The sequence below is a fragment of the Neoarius graeffei genome, chromosome 20, assembly GCF_027579695.1.
Source record: "Neoarius graeffei isolate fNeoGra1 chromosome 20, fNeoGra1.pri, whole genome shotgun sequence".
NCBI lineage: Eukaryota > Metazoa > Chordata > Actinopteri > Siluriformes > Ariidae > Neoarius > Neoarius graeffei.
This window is the reverse complement of record NC_083588.1, coordinates 24,200,478-24,217,664: the sequence shown is the minus strand read 5'-3', so window position 1 is coordinate 24,217,664 and position 17,187 is coordinate 24,200,478. Positions and strand designations below refer to the sequence as shown.

The following is a 17,187-nucleotide window of genomic DNA, read 5'->3' as shown; positions in this document are numbered from 1 at the left end:
ACAGCAATGAAGGGAATGAAAAGTGGTAAGGCAGTTGACCCAGATGATGGGCATGGAGAGGCTCAGGAGAGATGGATTAACAAATTCTTGGAAAGTGAGAGGATGTCTGAGGAGTACAGAAAAAGCATACTGGTACCAATAGTCAAGAACAAGGGCGATGTCCAGTGCTGCAGTAACTATAGAGGCATAAAGTTGACCAGCCACAGCATGAAGTTATGGGAAAGAGTAGTAGAAGTTAAGCTAAGAGGAGCGGTGGAGATGTGTGAGCAGCAATATGGGTTCATGCCAGGAAAGAGTACTACATATGTAACATTTGGTTTGAGAATGTTAATGGAAAAGTATAGAGAAGGCCAGAAGGAGCTGCATTGTGTGTTTGTGTATTTAGAGAAGGTATATGACAGGGTGCTGAGAGAGGAGTTGTGGTACTGCATGAGGAAATCAGGAGTGGCGGAGAAATATGTGAGATTGGTGTAGGATACAGTGGTGCTTGAAAGTTTGTGAACCCTTTAGAACTTTCTATATTTCTGCATAAATATGACCTAAAACATCATCAGATTTTCACACAAGTCGTAAAAGTAGATAAAGAGAACCCAGTTAAACAAATGAAACAAAACATATTATACTTGGTCATTTATTTCTCATCTCATCTCATTATCTCTAGCCGCTTTATCCTGTTCTACAGGGTCGCAGGCAAGCTGGAGCCTATCCCAGCTGACTACGGGCGAAAGGCGGGGTACACCCTGGACAAGTCGCCAGGTCATCACAGGGCTGACACATAGACACAAACAACCATTCACACTCACATTCACACCTACGGTCAATTTAGAGTCACCAATTAACCTAACCTGCATGTCTTTGGACTGTGGGGGAAACCGGAGCACCTGGAGGAAACCCACGCGGACACGGGGAGAACATGCAAACTCCGCACAGAAAGGCCCTCACCGGCCACGGGGCTCGAACCCGGACCTTCTTGCTGTGAGGCGACAGCGCTAACCACTACACCACTGTGCTGCCCGGTCATTTATTTATTGAGAAAAATGATCCAATATTACATATCTGTGAGTGGCAAAAGTATGTGAATCTCTAGGATTAGCAGTTAATTTGAAGGTGAAATTAGAGTCAGGTGTTTTCAGTCAATGGGATGACAATCAGGTGTGAGTGGGCACCCTGTTTTATTTAAAATACAGGAATCTACGTGTGGCAGCAGGGGCATGGTCAAGCGTCGGTCTGTGAATGGAGGGCGGAGTCAGGGAAGGTAAGTGGCGGAATCACTGCACTTGACGGGAATTATCCTGTGTTTGTGTGTCTTCCCCAGTGACCATGCCCTATAAGAGAGGGAGCGCGGAGGAAGGGGGCTACTCCCGACCTGGATACCTGTGTGTGTGCGTGCGTGTATAGTTAAAAGCTGAAAAGCTACAATAAATGAGTTTTGAGAACTCAGTTCTGGCCTGCCGTGCTTCTGTGCTCCACCCACCTAGAACACTTGCTACACTATGCAACCAGTCTGATCTTCACAACACATGTTTGTGGAAGTGTATCATGGCACAAACAAAAGAGATTTCTGAGGACCTCAGAAAAAGCATTGCTGATGCTCATCAGGCTGGAAAATGTTCCAAAACCATCTCTAAAGAGTTCGGACTCCACCAATCCACAGTCAGACAGACTGTGTAGAAATGGAGGAAATTCAAGACCATTGTTACCTTCCCCAGGAGTGGTCGACCAACAAAGATCACTCCAAGAGCAAGGCATTTAATAGTGGGCAAGGTCACAAAAGACCCCAGGGTAACTTCTAAGCAACTGAAGGCCTCTCTCACATTGGCTAATGTTCATGAGTCCACCATCAGGAGAACACTAAACAACAATGGTGTACATGGCAGGGTTGCAAGGAGAAAGCCACTGCTCTCCAAAAAGAACATTGCTGCTCGTCTGCAGTTTGCTAAAGATCACATGGACAAGCCAGAAGGCTATTGGAAAAATGTTTTGTGGATGGATGAGACCAAAATAGAACTATTTGGTTTAAATGAGAAGCGTTATGCTTGGAGAAAGGAAAACACTGCATTCCAGCATAAAAACCTTATCCCATCTGTGAAACATGGTGGTGGTAGTATCATAATTTGGGCCTGTTTTGCTGCATCTGGGCCAGGACGGCTTGCCATCATTGATGGAGCAATGAATTCTGAATACCAGCGAATTCTAAAGGAAAATGTCAGGACATTTTCCTTTAACATAAAGTTAATGTTTTGGAATGGCCAAGTCAAAGTCCTGACCTTAATCCAATTGAAATGCTGTGGAAGGACCTGAAGCGAGCAGTTCATGTGAGGAAACCCAACAACATCCCAGAGTTGAAGCTGTTCTATATGGAGGAATGGGCTAAAATTCATCCAAGCCGGTGTGCAGGACTGATCAACAGTTACCAGAAACGCTTAGTTGCAGTTGTTGCTGCACAAGGGGGTCACACCAGATACTGAAAGCAAAGGTTCACATACTTTTGCCACTCACAGATATGTAATATTAGATCATTTTCCTCAATAAATAAATGACCAAGTATAATATTTTGTCTCATTTGCTTAACTGGGTTCTCTTTATCTACTTTTAGAACTTGTGTGAAAATCTGATGATGTTTTTGGTCATATTTATGCAGAAATATAGAAAATTCTAAAGGGTTCAAAAACTTTCAAGGACCACTGTATGTATAAGGACAGTATGTCAGCAGTGAGATGTGCAGTGGGTATGACGGAGGTATTTAAGGTGGATGTTGGATTGCACCGGGGCTCAGCCCTAAGCCCTTATTTGTCTGCAGTGGTAATGGACAGGTTGACAGACGACATTAGGCAAGAGGCGCCATGGACAATGATGTTTGCAGATGATATTGTGATCTGTAGTGAGAACAGGAAGCAAGTGGAAGAAAACTTATGCCCAGGTCAGACAGCAGAAAGACACATGCTGCAACCTGCGATCGGTCGGGTGACGACCGATCGCAGGTGGATGCAGGTGTTTTGCATCAAATCTTTTGTTATGGTCAGACATATTGCAAGAAGCAGAGTTTTTAAGCTGTTACGACAGGACGCAACCAGTCGGAAGCAGACGCAGCTAGATGCAGTCTGTAGGCGCACAGAAAACCTTTAAAAAATATAAGGCCATAAGACTGCTCGCAGGTTGTTGTAAACTATTTGCAGGTGCAGTCTGCATCTACCTGTGATGCATCGCTGCCGTCTCTAAAGACTTGTCTTCCCCTGCGTCAGCCTGCATCTAGCTGCCACTACCTGCTTCAACATGCAATTGGTTGCTCAAGCATTGCACGACCGCCTGCCTCTTCATGCATCAACCTGCTATTTGCACCGATTGAAAGTGAATCGCAACTGAAATGCGAACAGATTGTGATCCATTTGCGTCAAGCTGCCTCTACTAAAGACCCTCTGCAACACTCTGCCATTATCTGAGTCATCATGCATCGATGCAAGACCAGTCTTGTGTCTACCTGCGATTTTCTTATCGCAGGTAGACGCAAGTAGTTGAAAACTAGTTGCAGCCTGCCGTCTGACCTGGGCATTAGAGACATGGAGGTCTGCACTAGAGAGAAAAAGCACACAACTTTATTCATCACACACTTGTGAAATTACTCTCTGCATTTAACCCATCTGAAGCAGTGAACACACACATGAGCAATGAGCACACACACATACCCAGAGCAGTGGTCAGCCACGCTAACAGCGCCCAGGGAGCAGTTGGGAGTTAAGTGCCTCGCACCTCAGCCCAAGGCTGTCCCATATTAACCTAATCGCACGTCTTTGGATTATGGGGGAAACCGGAACACTCGGAGGAAACCCACGCAGACAGGGGGAGAACATGCAAATTCCACACAGAAAGGCCCCCGCCGGCCGCTGGGCTCGAGCCCAGAAACTTCTTGCTGTAAGGCGACCATGCTAACCACTTACACCACCGTGCCGCTCAAGGGGAATGAAAGACAGTAGGAGCAAGATGGAGTACATGTGCGTGAATGAGGGGGAGGACAGTGGAATGGTACAGCTGCAAAGAACAGAGGTGGTCAAAGAAGAGGAGTTTAAATATCTGGGGACAACTGTATAAAGTAATGGTGAGTGAGGAAGAGAAGTGAAGAAGAGTGCAAGCAGCTTGGAATGGATGGAGGAGAATGTCAGGAGTGATTTGTGACAGAAGCTTGCCAGCAAGCGTGAAAGAGAAAGTGTACAAGACAGTAGTAAGAACAGTGATGTTGTATGGTTTTGAGATAGTAGCACTGACAAAAAGACAGGAGGATGAACTGGAGGTAGCAGACTTGAAGATGTTGAGATTTTCACTGGGAGTGACAAAGTTGGACAAGATTGGAAATGAGTATATCAGAGGGATAGCACATGAAGGATGGCTTGGAGACAAAGTGAGAGGTGAGACTGAGATGGTTTGGACACATACAGAGGAGAGATCCAGGGTATATTGGGAAAAGAATGCTGGAGATGGAATTGCCAGATAGAAGGAAAAGAGGAAGACCAAGGATGATATTTATGGATGTGGTGAAGGAGGACATGAGGACAGTTGGTGTGACAGAAAAAGATATGGAGGACAGGAGGAGATGGAGGGACATTATCTGCTGTGGCAACCCCAAACAGGAACAGTCATAAAGAAGAAGAAGACGACAGTACTGTGCAAAAGCCTTATGCCACACTCACAACCCACTGTAAGTGTTTTGGACATGCATGGGTCGCAGGGTTTAGTAGCTCGCAGACGTGACACAGGGTCGGGGTGAACCCGGGGGAAAGTTTGGGGGAGGAGTATGGGCAAAGTACTTGTCAAGTACAGGTTGCACACCTGACTTCCTCGAGGTGTGGGAAAAATTGCGCCATTAGCCCATGGAAAGTGTATGTTTGATGCACGTGATCAGTGCGTGTTCAGTGAGTGTGGAGTGCGTGTGACTTGCATTTTACCAGTTTCCTGCGCCAGGAGTACGGGCCGCACTTGTGAAGCATGTGTGATGCACATGATTAGCACATGACAATCACTCACGACTTGCGTGTGACGCAAGCCAGGAGTGGGTATAAAACCAGCGTGTCTGCAGCATTCTGCATTTGTCTTTCGGCTGAAGAACAATATCACTTTGTGCTGCTCCTCAGCTTCTATCTGCCTATAAGGGTCCAACTCCCTCAGTCGTTGCGGCGGCATGGCGATAGCCATCTTCTTCCCTTCTACAATGCTACACGTTACATGATCGGTTCCTTGGTTCCTCCCTAATATATATACCCAGAGTCTTGCCCCTTGTGTTGCAAGCGGGTCGCGTGCATGCCACACATAGGGGTAGAAAGTGAGATGTACTTCTGTCTTGGGGCCTGCACAAATAGCAAGTGTGGATTACTTGTGTAGTACTTCTGAGGCACGTCACTCATACAATGACTGTGCGTCACTCATGCGTCTTACGGTCATCGCAAAGCCCCTACTAACCGTGCTGCTGACTTGGTTCAGGTGTACAAAAGGAGTACAGGCCCCATATATAGTGTATGCGTTCTTGATTTTTCGCAACACCTGTTGAATTTGCATGTACAGGACCAAAAGTCTCCATGGCCAGTCTGCGACCTTCTACGGCGCTGAACACATGCAAGTGTCGAACGAGTCTCAAACACGGTTTTGCCAAATTTTTTACCGTAGACCGCCCATAGCAGCACGTACGGTGGGTTGTGAGTGAGCCTTTAGGCACCCAAGAAGCGCTGCACTTAGGTGAGAACACATTCTCATGTTCCAGTGTAACTCTTTAAGGGACTGTCTCTCATACCATGACTTAGTGTAACCCAATTTTACACAGAAAAGTTTATCTGGTATTTCTAAACTTAAATTTAATTAGCGTTATGGTCGAACGAAAAGGTTTATGACACCCCATGATGGGCACCATAAGCCTTGCTATATGACTGTAACACTAATTAAAACCACACTCACACTCATCTATTGTTTCTGTATATCAGTTAACTTGATAATTATTGGTAAAATAATTGATTTTCAAATATGATTTAAAACAAAGATTTAAGTTTGTGGGGTGGCACAGTGGTGTAGAGGTTAGCACTGTCACCTCACAGCAAGAAGGTCCTGGGTTCGAGCCCAGCAGCCGACAAGGACCTTTCTGTGTGGAGTTTGCATGTTCTCCCCATGTCTGTGTGGGTTTCCTCTGGGTGCTCTGGTTTCTCCCACAGTCCAAAGACACGCAGGTTAGGCTAATTGGTGGCTCTAAATTGACTGTAGGTGTGGATTTGAGTGTAAATGGTTGTTTGTCTTTATATGTCAGCCCTGCAGTGACCTGGCAACTTGTCCAGGGTGTACCCTGCCTCTCACCCATAGTCAGCTGGGATAGGCTCCAGTTTCCCTGCAACCCTGTACAGGATAAGCAGCTACAGATAATGGATGGATGGATTTAAGTTTGTCTCGCAACAACTGGAGAAACTACTTCCTGATCACACAAAAATCAATCACTTTTAGATTTTTTTTTTACAAATGATAAATAGTAGTTCTTTCTTTCAAACCACAAGTTTTTGCTATAAAAAATAATTATTATTTGGTCATTAAAGGGTGCAAAAAATTTTGCAGTTGACTGAACTTATCTTGGTTAGAGGTTGACTGCTAGTTTGTGTGGTACTACATTCTTGCACTGTTATTGTGAAGCAGAAAATGATTGTCCTTTTCCACAAACCTCTTTACTTTTTCCCTGAGGTAGCTCCTTTGCTGTGACCTGATTGGCGAGCAGAACTTTCCCCTTTGGTCTCTTGTCTGGATGAAGGCTGACCTTTTCCACCTGTCATAAATGAGGGAACATTTAGGTGTGTAAAACTAGAATGGCATTAGTTAGTGAGTAAGCCTTGTGTAGACTAGTGATTAAATTACTCATTTAAAAGGCATTAAAATGCCTCAGATAATTGTATGAGCAGTCCATTTCTGAGTTGGGAAGAGATCGTACTTGCTTGTTCATTCCCTGCCACCATTCAGATGCTGTCATGGCTGCCGTGTGGCCTGCAGTATCAGGATATAGGTCAGCATGGAAGTCCTGTCCTGCCTGCCAACCAAAAACATACACACATTATATGCAAATGCACACACACACGTGGTCTTGACATACTGTAATATGGATTACTACAATTGTCAAATTGGGCTATTTACTGTATTTTTATTATTAACTATTTACTGTTTGATGGTCTCAAATGCATTAGGAAGGCAAGAAATTCCACTAATTAACTTTTGACAAGGCACACCTGTCAACTGAAAAGCATTCCAGGTGACTCTCTCATGAAGCTGGTTAAGATAATGCCAATAGTGTGCATGTCACGTCTGTACCTGCTCACAATCAAGATTTCACTCCCCAGAATTTGCAGTGGCTTTCAAATATGGCCACCATGGACTACAGCAACCATCCTGTGCCTCACTGTACTCAGTCTCCTGAGTACTCATTATCACACACACACTTGTTCCTGATCACAGCCTCATCCCCAGTGAGTATAAAAAGACTCTGAGTTCACATTTTCATTGCAAAGTAAACACTCTGTGTTCCTTTGCCTGACTTTACCAAGCTGTCACTGTTTGTGCTGATAGTCTGGTTACTGATCTAGTTTGTGCTTTGGCTTTTGCCCTTTGTTGCAATCTCTATTGTTCTGTTTATGCCTCACCTGACCATTGCCTGTTTGTTGATTCTGCCTTTGCTCACTGACTTGGATTTGTCTGGCAGCTTTGCCTTAATAAATTCTCTGCTGCTTTTACATCCGTCTGCTGCCTGCATTCCTGACAGTGCAAAGCTGTCAAGGTAAACAACGGCTACTTTGAAGAATCGAAAATATGAAACGTTTTGTTTTTTAAAGACCTTTTTTTAAACCCATAATTCCATACATGTTCCAGATGTTATCATAGTTTTGATATCTTCAGTATTGTACTACAGTGTAGAAAATATTAAAAATACAGGAAAACCTATGAATGAGTAGGTGCATCCAAATGTTTGATTGCTACTGTAGATACACAAACCCCAATTGCAAAAAAAGTTGGGAAGCAGTGTAAAACAAAAACAGAATGTGATAATTTGCAAATCATGGAAACCATATATTTCATTGAAAATAGTACAAAGACAACATATCAAATGTTGAAACTGAGAAATTTTATTGTTTTTTGAAAAATGTATGCTCATTTTGAATTTGATGCCAGCACCATGTTTCCAAAAAGTTGGGACAGGGCAACAAAAGACTGGAAACATAGTGGTTTGTTTTTTGAAACACGCAAATTGGGTTAATTGGCAACAGGTCTGTAACATGATTTTGGTATAAAAGAGCATCCCACAGAGTCTCTCAGAAGTAAAGAGGGGGAGGGGTTCACCGCTCTGTGAAAAACTGTGTTACGGTACATTTTACATAGTGTCCTGACTTTTCTGGAATTTTGTGTGTGTGTATAAAATCACATCACACACTAGAATATCATGAAAGTTCAATATTTTCCATCAATTAAGAAAGTGAAAAATATATTTCAGACTCATTACATGGAATCTAAAATGTTTTAAACATTTTTCTATTTTGATTATTATGGCCTATAGCACAAAAAAAAATCTCAAAACATGACTTTCATTCTGAGTTTGAGTAAACTGGTATAAATACTGTGTATCTCTTGGTTTAGTTCAGTACATGCAACTATAATCATGGGGAAGACTGCTGACTTGACAGTTGTCTAGAAGACAAGCATCAACACCCTCTACAAGGTGGGTAAACCACAGAAGGTCATTGCTGAAAAGGCTGTCTGGAAAAGGTGCACAAGCAACAGGGATGACTGCAGCCTTGAGAGGATTGTCAAGAAAAGTCAAATCAAGAACCTGGGAGAGCGTCACAAGGAGGAAAAAGGCCTGAAATATTTTACTTTACGTATAATGAATACAGAATATAAAAATTTGCCTTTTTGAATTAAATTACTAAAAAACCCGAACTTTTTCACAATAATCTAATTGTTTGAGATGCACTAGTATATACTCAAGTTTTTCTGTATTTTGTCTATTTTCTACAGTGTAGAACAATACTGAAGATATCAAAACCATGAAATAACATCTGGAACATATGTAGAATTATGTGAAAGTGTTAAAAAGTATGTTTCATACTTTAGATTCTTCAAAGTAGCCACTGTCTACCTTGATGACACTTTGCACACTATTGGCATTATTTTAACCAGCTTCATGAGGTAGTCACCTGGAATGCTTTTCAAATAACAGGTGTGGCTTTTCAAAAGTTATTTAGTGGAATTTTCTTCCTAATGTGTTTGAGACCATCAAACAGTATATATGTATGTAAGTGGCTGGTATAGTGTACAGGAACATCTGTGTTGAGTATGGACTAGAAGTCCCAATGGGGCATACCACCAAAAGTGGTTGAGAAAACAGAGCTAAGATCTTGTGGGTTTTCTAGGTCCAGACTGACAAGCAGGTGCTGACTAACCAACAAGACATAGTGGTGGTAGACAAGAAGCAGAAGAGTGTAGTTGTGATAGATGTGGCAATCACATCTGACAGTACCATCAGGCAGAAGGACCACAAGAAGATCATGAAGTACAAGGGACAGAAAGAAAAACTGAAACAGATGTGGAAGGTAAAGTCTAAAGTGGTCCCAGTGGTGATAGAAGCATTAGGAGCTATGATGCCCGAACTGGGAGAGTGCCATGGCTCCAGCAGATTCCAGGTACAAAATCTGAGGTCTCTATCCAGAAGAGTGCAGTCCTTGGAACAGCTAAGATACTGCACAGAACCCTCAAACTCCCAGGCCTCTGGTAGAGGACCTGAGCTTGAGGAGAGGGAAGGAGTATAGGAACTTGTGTATATATATATATAATGAATTAGCCAGCTACTGCTTGTTTCACTCAAACATTTGTGGGTGGGAAATATAACAGGGTTACCTAGGCAACCATAGCCTGGAATGTCTGGACAACAAGCAAATCACTTTATATGTGGATGGCCCCAGCGACATACTTTCAGCGAATAAATCCATGAGTGACAAGTAAGTCACTTCCTGTGTATATGGCCCATGGCAAGTTTCACCTTGATCAGATGCTTTTGGTAGCCATCTTCAAGCTTCTGGCAGAATTCTGGTTGGATATTTGACCACTCTTCTTGGCAGAATTAAGAGTTCAATTAAATTAGTTGGTTTCCTGATACAGACCTGACTTTTAAGCACAGTCCACAAATTTTTTGATAGGGTTGAGGTCAGGACTTGTTTAAGCTTAATGTTAGCCTGCTTTATCCATTCCACAACCAGCTTTGATGTTTGTTTGGGGTCATTGTCTCATTGGAACACCTAACTGTGTTCAAGTTTTAACTGTGGTTTAAGGTTATGCTGAAGAATTCTGAGGATCTTCATTATTCCATCTACTTTGTGCAATGCATCAGTTCCACTGACAACAAAACAGTTCCAGAGCATGATGCTACCACCACCGTGTTTAACAGTTAGTGCAGTGTTCCTCTGTACATTTGGCCATTGTGGCCAAACAATTCAATCTTTGTCTCTTCTGACCATAATTTTTTTCTGAAGAAGGCTTTTTCTTTGTCCATGTGACCAGCTGCAAACTTTAGTAGAGTTTGACAGTGTCAATTTTAGAGCAGGGGCTTCTTTCTTGGATGGCAGCCTTTCAGTCCATGGCAATCTTGCTTGACTGTAGGCAGTGTTCTAGCCACTTCCAATTCATGGCAAGCCTGTCTGTGCCTTGATGATTCCTGGATTGTTCCTGACCATCCGAACCAATTTCCTCCCATCTGAGAGTGAAATTTGGGTCTTTTCCATCAAAGTGGTTTCACAAAGTAGCTATGTCTCCCAACAGTTGTTTGAAATGATGATCTTAGAATATGCAGTTGTTTAGAAATGGATCCATGAGACATTCTTGAAAATCCATGATTCTCTTTCTCAGATCTGCCCTGAGCTCCTTGAACTTTCCCATTGTACTGTGTGTTGGTCAAGCCAATGAGTGCTGCCAAACAAACCCATTTTGTGTTGGCACAGAAAAGCTACTAGCTCATGGCCAATCACAATCACTAACAGGAAGTTAAGAGGCCTTGGCATTGGCAAGTTAAAAGACATTTTGTAACATTCAGCACCACAAATTAATAATCTAAGTGGGCGTAAGTAAATTTTTGACCCTGTGTTGATTTCAGAAAACCCAAAATAAATTAAATCTTGTGCACTAAATTCTTGGGTTTTTTTTCATGAAAGATGCATGGTGTACAATCATTCTGCCACAGAAAAAGACCAATTCAAAGAAGTCATGTTTCATCTCATCTCATCTCATCTCATTATCTCTAGCCGCTTTATCCTTCTACAGGGTCGCAGGCAAGCTGGAGCCTATCCCAGCTGACTACGGGCGAAAGGCGGGGTACACCCTGGACAAGTCGCCAGGTCATCACAGGGCTGACACATAGACACAGACAACCATTCACACTCACATTCACACCTACGGTCAATTTAGAGTCACCAGTTAACCTAACCTGCATGTCTTTGGACTGTGGGGGAAACCGGAGCACCCGGAGGAAACCCACGCGGACACGGGGAGAACATGCAAACTCCACACAGAAAGGCCCTCGCCGGCCCCGGGGCTCGAACCCAGGACCTTCTTGCTGTGAGGCGACAGCGCTAACCACTACACCACCGTGCCGCCCGTCATGTTTCATATGTTTCTTTATTTTGACTATTTTATACATTGTAGAACAATACACTGCAAAAACTGAAAACCAAATTTGAGGAGAAAATTACTTAATACTAGTGAAATTATCTTTCTGCATGAACAGATATTTTTACTTGGTAAGACATCTTGGAATAAGTTGGTTGCAATCTAGAACTAGGTTTAATAATCTCAGAATTGGTGTCTTGTATTCTTCTAATAGGAAATACTAGATCGTTTCAACTATATTCAAGATATTTTCACTTGCTAAGACATCGGTTTTTGCAGTGTACTGAAGACAGCAAATTTGTGAAATAACACATGGAATTATGTGGTAAAGAAAAGTGTTAAAAAAACAAAATGTTTCAAATTTTAGATTCTTCAAAGTAGCCACGTTGATGACAGCTCAGTTGATGACACTCAAGAATACAGATGACAGACAGATGCAAAAGCAGTAAAGAGTTTTTGTGAAGCAGGATATGCTGAGCATTTGATTTGCCAGGAACTGTGAGAGTGAAGTCCTTAAACAGTATGGCCGCCAAGCCGCTGTGAATCCTGGAAAGTGGCAGCCCCAGGCATGAGGGCCTGGTTTATCAGGGTGCTGGGCATGGAATTCTTGGCAAAGGAGTGAGTCTATTTCCATGGCCGGGATCCAGCAGAGCTCCTCGGGCCGTAGCCCTCCCACTCAGATATTCTAGGTTGCCTTCTTTGAGGCAAGAGTTGAGGAGGTTGTGAACAATGTAAGCCGATTGACTGTTAAGGGTAAGGGGTGCAGGAGGTGAAATAGAGGGAACATTGGCAGCTCAGGGATGGCAGGTTTCAGGCATGATACGTGGAACGTGGGTGAAAATCTACTGTGTCAGGGCAAGTCCAGCTTGTCAATGAAGTTGTTGTCGCATTGCAGAAGCTTAAAGGAGCCGATATACTTGGCACTGAGATTTTTACAAGCTTGCGGGTTCCTAATGTCTTTGGTTGATAGCCACACTCTGTCAGCAAAGTGCTTGCATCTTTGTGCCACTTGCTCTAGGCACTGGTGGACACTCTCCCACACTTGTTCACTGCACTTAAACCAGTCATTGATAGGTACGTCGATGGAAGAGTTGTCCCATGGGAAGCGGGGAGGTTGATAACCAAGTACGCATTGGAAGGGTGTAAGTTGGATGGTAGAGTATCGCAGCGAGTTTTGGGCATATTCTGCTTAGGGCAGTACTTCAGTTAATGTTCACTTCAGACATCAGAATGGGAAAAATTGGGATCTCTGTGACTCACTGTGGCATGGGTGTTGGTGTCAGACTGGTTTGAGTATTTAAGAAACTGCTGATCTCCTGGGGTTTTCATACACAACAGTCTATAGAGTTCACACAGAATGGTGTGAAAAACAAAAAACATTGAGTGAGCGACAGTTCTGTGGGTGGAAACGCCTTATTAATAAGAGAGGTCAGAGGAAAATAGCCAGATTGGTTCGAGATGCTAGGAAGGATATAGTAACTCGTATAATCACTCTTGACAACCGTGGTGAGCAGAAAAGCATCTCAGCAGGCAACAGCAGAAAACCACATTGGGTTCCACTCCTGCCAGCCAAGAACAGGAATCTTAGAATCAAGAACAAGTTCCTATTAAAGTGGCCGGTGAGTGTATAAAACATCTTGCTTTGTTTACACTTTTTGCTCATGTAATTCCTTATGTGTTATTTCATAATTTTTATGCCTTTAGAATTGTATTTGATACAACCGTTGTATATATTTCTATCCTTATACAACCCCGATTCCAAAAAAGTTGGGACAAAGTACAAATTGTAAATAGAAACGGAATGCAATGATGTGGAAGTTTCAAAATTCCATATTTTATTCAGAATAGAACATAGATGACATATCCAATGTTTAAACTGAGAAAATGTATCATTTAAAGAGAAAAATTAGGTGATTTTTAAATTTCATGACAACAACACATCTCAAAAAAGTTGGGACAAGGCCATGTTTACCACTGTGAGACATCCCCTTTTCTCTTTACAACAGCCTGTAAACGTCTGGGGACTGAGGAGACAAGTTGCTCAAGTTTAGGGATAGGAATGTTAACCCATTCTTGTCTAATGTAGGATTCTAGCTGCTCAACTGTCTTAGGTCTTTTTTGTCATATCTTCTGTTAATGATGCGCCAAATGTTTTCTATGGGTGAAAGATCTGGACTGCAGGCTGGCCAGTTCAGTATCCGGACCCTTCTTCTACGCAGCCATGATGCTGTAATTGATGCAGTATGTGGTTTGGCATTGTCATGTTGGAAAATGCAAGGTCTTCCCTGAAAGAGACGTCGTCTGGATGGGAGCATATGTTGCTCTAGAACCTGGATATACCTTTCAGCATTGATGGTGTCTTTCCAGATGTGTAAGCTGCCCATGCCACACACACTAATGCAACCCCATACCATCAGAGATGCAGGCTTCTGAACTGAGCGCTGATAACAACTTGGGTCGTCCTTCTCCTCTTTAGTCCAAATGGCACGGCGTCCCTGATTTCCATAAAGAACTTCAAATTTTGATTCGTCTGACCACAGAACAGTTTTCCACTTTTGCCATAGTCCATTTTAAATGAGCCTTGGCCCAGAGAAGATGTCTGCGCTTCTGGATCATGTTTAGATATGGCTTCTTCTTTGAACTATAGAGTTTTAGCTGGCAACGGCGGATGGCACGGTGAATTGTGTTCACAGATAATGTTCTCTGGAAATATTCCTGAGCCCATTTTGTGATTTCCAATACAGAAGCATGCCTGTATGTGATGCAGTGCCGTCTAAGGGCCCAAAGATCACGGGCACCCAGTATGGTTTTCCGGCCTTGACCCTTACGCACAGAGATTCTTCCAGATTCTCTGAATCTTTTGATGATATTATGCACTGTAGATGATGGTATGTTCAAACTCTTTGCAATTTTACACTGTCGAACTCCTTTCTGATATTGCTCCACTATTTGTCGGCGCAGAATTAGGGGGATTGGTGATCCTCTTCCCATCTTTACTTCTGAGAGCTGCTGCCACTCCAAGATGCTCTTTTTATACCCAGTCATGTTAATGACCTATTGCCAGTTGACCTAATGAGTTGCAATTTGGTCCTCCAGCTGTTCCTTTTTTGTATCTTTAACTTTTCCAGCCTCTTATTGCCCCTGTCCCCACTTTTTTGAGATGTGTTGCTGTCATGAAATGTCAAATGAGACAATATTTGGCATGAAATTTCAAAATGTCTCACTTTCGACATTTGATATGTTGTCTATGTTCTATTGTGAATACAATCAGTTTTTGAGATTTGTAAATTATTGCATTCTGTTTTTATTTACAATTTGTACTTTGTCCCAACTTTTTTGGAATCGGGGTAGTACTTGCCAAGCATCTAACTCTTACCTTGCGAGGCACCTGGTAGCTGATTGGGATGATGAAATTGTCAGTCAGCTGCATCACCCGCAGCACTTCACAACAGCTTACGTCCAGTGCTAGTTTGGGCACCACTGCTATTCCACGTGTGGACATGTCACTCAGGCAGTGACTCACTGTAATGCAATGAAATAGTGAGACAGTCTTCTCAATGCCTAATAAATATGATTTATATAATCCTATTATACGGAGGTGGCTGATAATCAGTATACTTTTATAAACAAGTCTGTTCACATCAAAAATAATTTAATTCATTTTTAAATTGAAAATTTAGTCTAACCTTGTGAAAGGCATGGCTCGCCTGTGGTCACCTCAAAGCAGTCGATCACACTGTCTCCCTGGTAAAAATTAAGGTAAGCATAAAGCATCGTACCTTTAACAGTGTTCAAAGTAAATAAGAATGTAAACATTAAATTAATAGAAATACTAACCCCATTTCTAGAAAAGTTGGGATAGTTTCCAAAATGCAATAAAAACAAAAATTATTGATCTGTTAATTCATGTGAATCTTCATTTAACTGACAGAAGTACAAAGAAAACATTTTCAATAGTTTTACTGACCAACTTAATTGTATTTTATAAATATAAACAGAGTTAGAATTTAATGCCTGCAACACACTCAAAAAATGTTGGGACAGAGCCGAAATAAGACTGAAAAGTTTTTATAGGCTATTCAAGTAACACCATTTTGGATGATTCCACAATAAGCAGGTTAATTCAGAGACATCTCAGTGCTTAAAGGGCAAGGTCAGAAACCACTGTTGAATGTGCGTGAGCTTTAAGCCCTCAGCCAGCACTAACCGAGAAACCATCATCCTAATGAGACAAATATAGCCACATGAGCTCGGGAGTAATTCAGAAAACCTTTGTCACTTAAGAGTCTGCTGCTGGATCCAGAAATGCAACCTGAAACTGTATTAGATAAGGAGGAAGCCATTCATCAGTTCTATGCAGAAATGCCACCCATTTTTCTGGCCCCAAACTCATTGCAGATGGACCGAAAGACAGTAGAAACATGTGCTGTGGTCAGATGAGTCCACATTTCAGCTTGTTTTTGGGAAAACCAGACATCGAGTACCAAAGGTGAACACGACCATCCAGTTTGTTATCAGAGAAAGGTGCAAAAGACAGCATCTGTGATGGTATGGAGGTGCATCCATGCCCACAGCATGGGTGAGTTGCATGTGTGTGAAGGTAGCATTGTGTGAAGGGGCATATATTGGGATTTTAGAGGGACATATTCATCAAGGCAACGTCTCTTTGCAGGAAGTCCATGCTTATTTCAGCAGGACAGTGCCAGGCCTCATTCTGCACAGGCTACAACAGTGTGGCTTCGTAGACCGAGTGCATGTGCTTGACTGCCCTACTGCCAGTCCACATCTGTCTCCTTTGGAAAATGTATGGCGCAAGATGAAAAGGCGAATCAGACAACAGCAGCCATGGACTGTTGAGCAGCTAAAGTCTTGTATCAAACAAGAATGGACAAAAACTGCAACAATTAGTATTCTCAAATCCGATACAATTAAAAAGTGTTACTAAAATGAAAGGTGATGTAACACAATGATAATAATGCCTCTGTCCCAACTTTTTGTGTGTGTGTGTATTGCAGGCATCAAATTCTAACTTAATTTATATTTAAAAAATACAATTAAGTTGGTCAGTAAAGCTATTGAAAATCTTTTCTATGTACTTTTGTAAATTAAATCAAGGCTCATGTGAATTAACAAATCAAAGATTTTTGTTTTTATTGGATTTTGGAAAACCTCCCAACTTTTCTGGAAATGGGTTTAGTAGTTTAATTCAGTGGTTCTCAACTGGTTTTGCTTCATGACCCACATTTTATGTTGGACATCAAATCGCGACCAAACACTACACTAAACTTGTTCATCATATGGAAGTAAAGAAATAAATGCATATTTATTTTGCATAATAATGTTATTAATACTACTAATAATTATACATTGCATAAGTCTAATAAAGTTGGATAATAATAATTTACAACATCAGATAACAGAAAATAAATCAACTTACATATTGAGTTAGGGTTGTACCTCATCAGTATACAGTGGAAAATATCAGTTTATTAAATGCAGTGCATATGCTTAAATCAAGTGCATCTAGTT

The 17,187-nt window shown here is 42.1% G+C and overlaps 1 protein-coding gene across 2 annotated transcripts in view; it reads right to left on the bottom strand.

Annotated features, from left to right (window-relative positions):
- Window positions 1-17,187, bottom strand: part of coro7 (coronin 7) — a 359,304-nt gene that overhangs the window by 38,122 nt on the left and 303,995 nt on the right. For both annotated transcript variants that reach the window (XM_060901419.1, XM_060901417.1), the window contains exons 11-14: window positions 15,345-15,402; window positions 15,035-15,180; window positions 6,947-7,042; window positions 6,683-6,784 (exon numbers count right to left, since the gene is read on the bottom strand). In XM_060901419.1, the coding sequence (XP_060757402.1) occupies window positions 6,683-6,784; window positions 6,947-7,042; window positions 15,035-15,180; window positions 15,345-15,402 (402 nt within the window). The remainder of the gene's footprint in view (window positions 1-6,682; window positions 6,785-6,946; window positions 7,043-15,034; window positions 15,181-15,344; window positions 15,403-17,187) is intronic.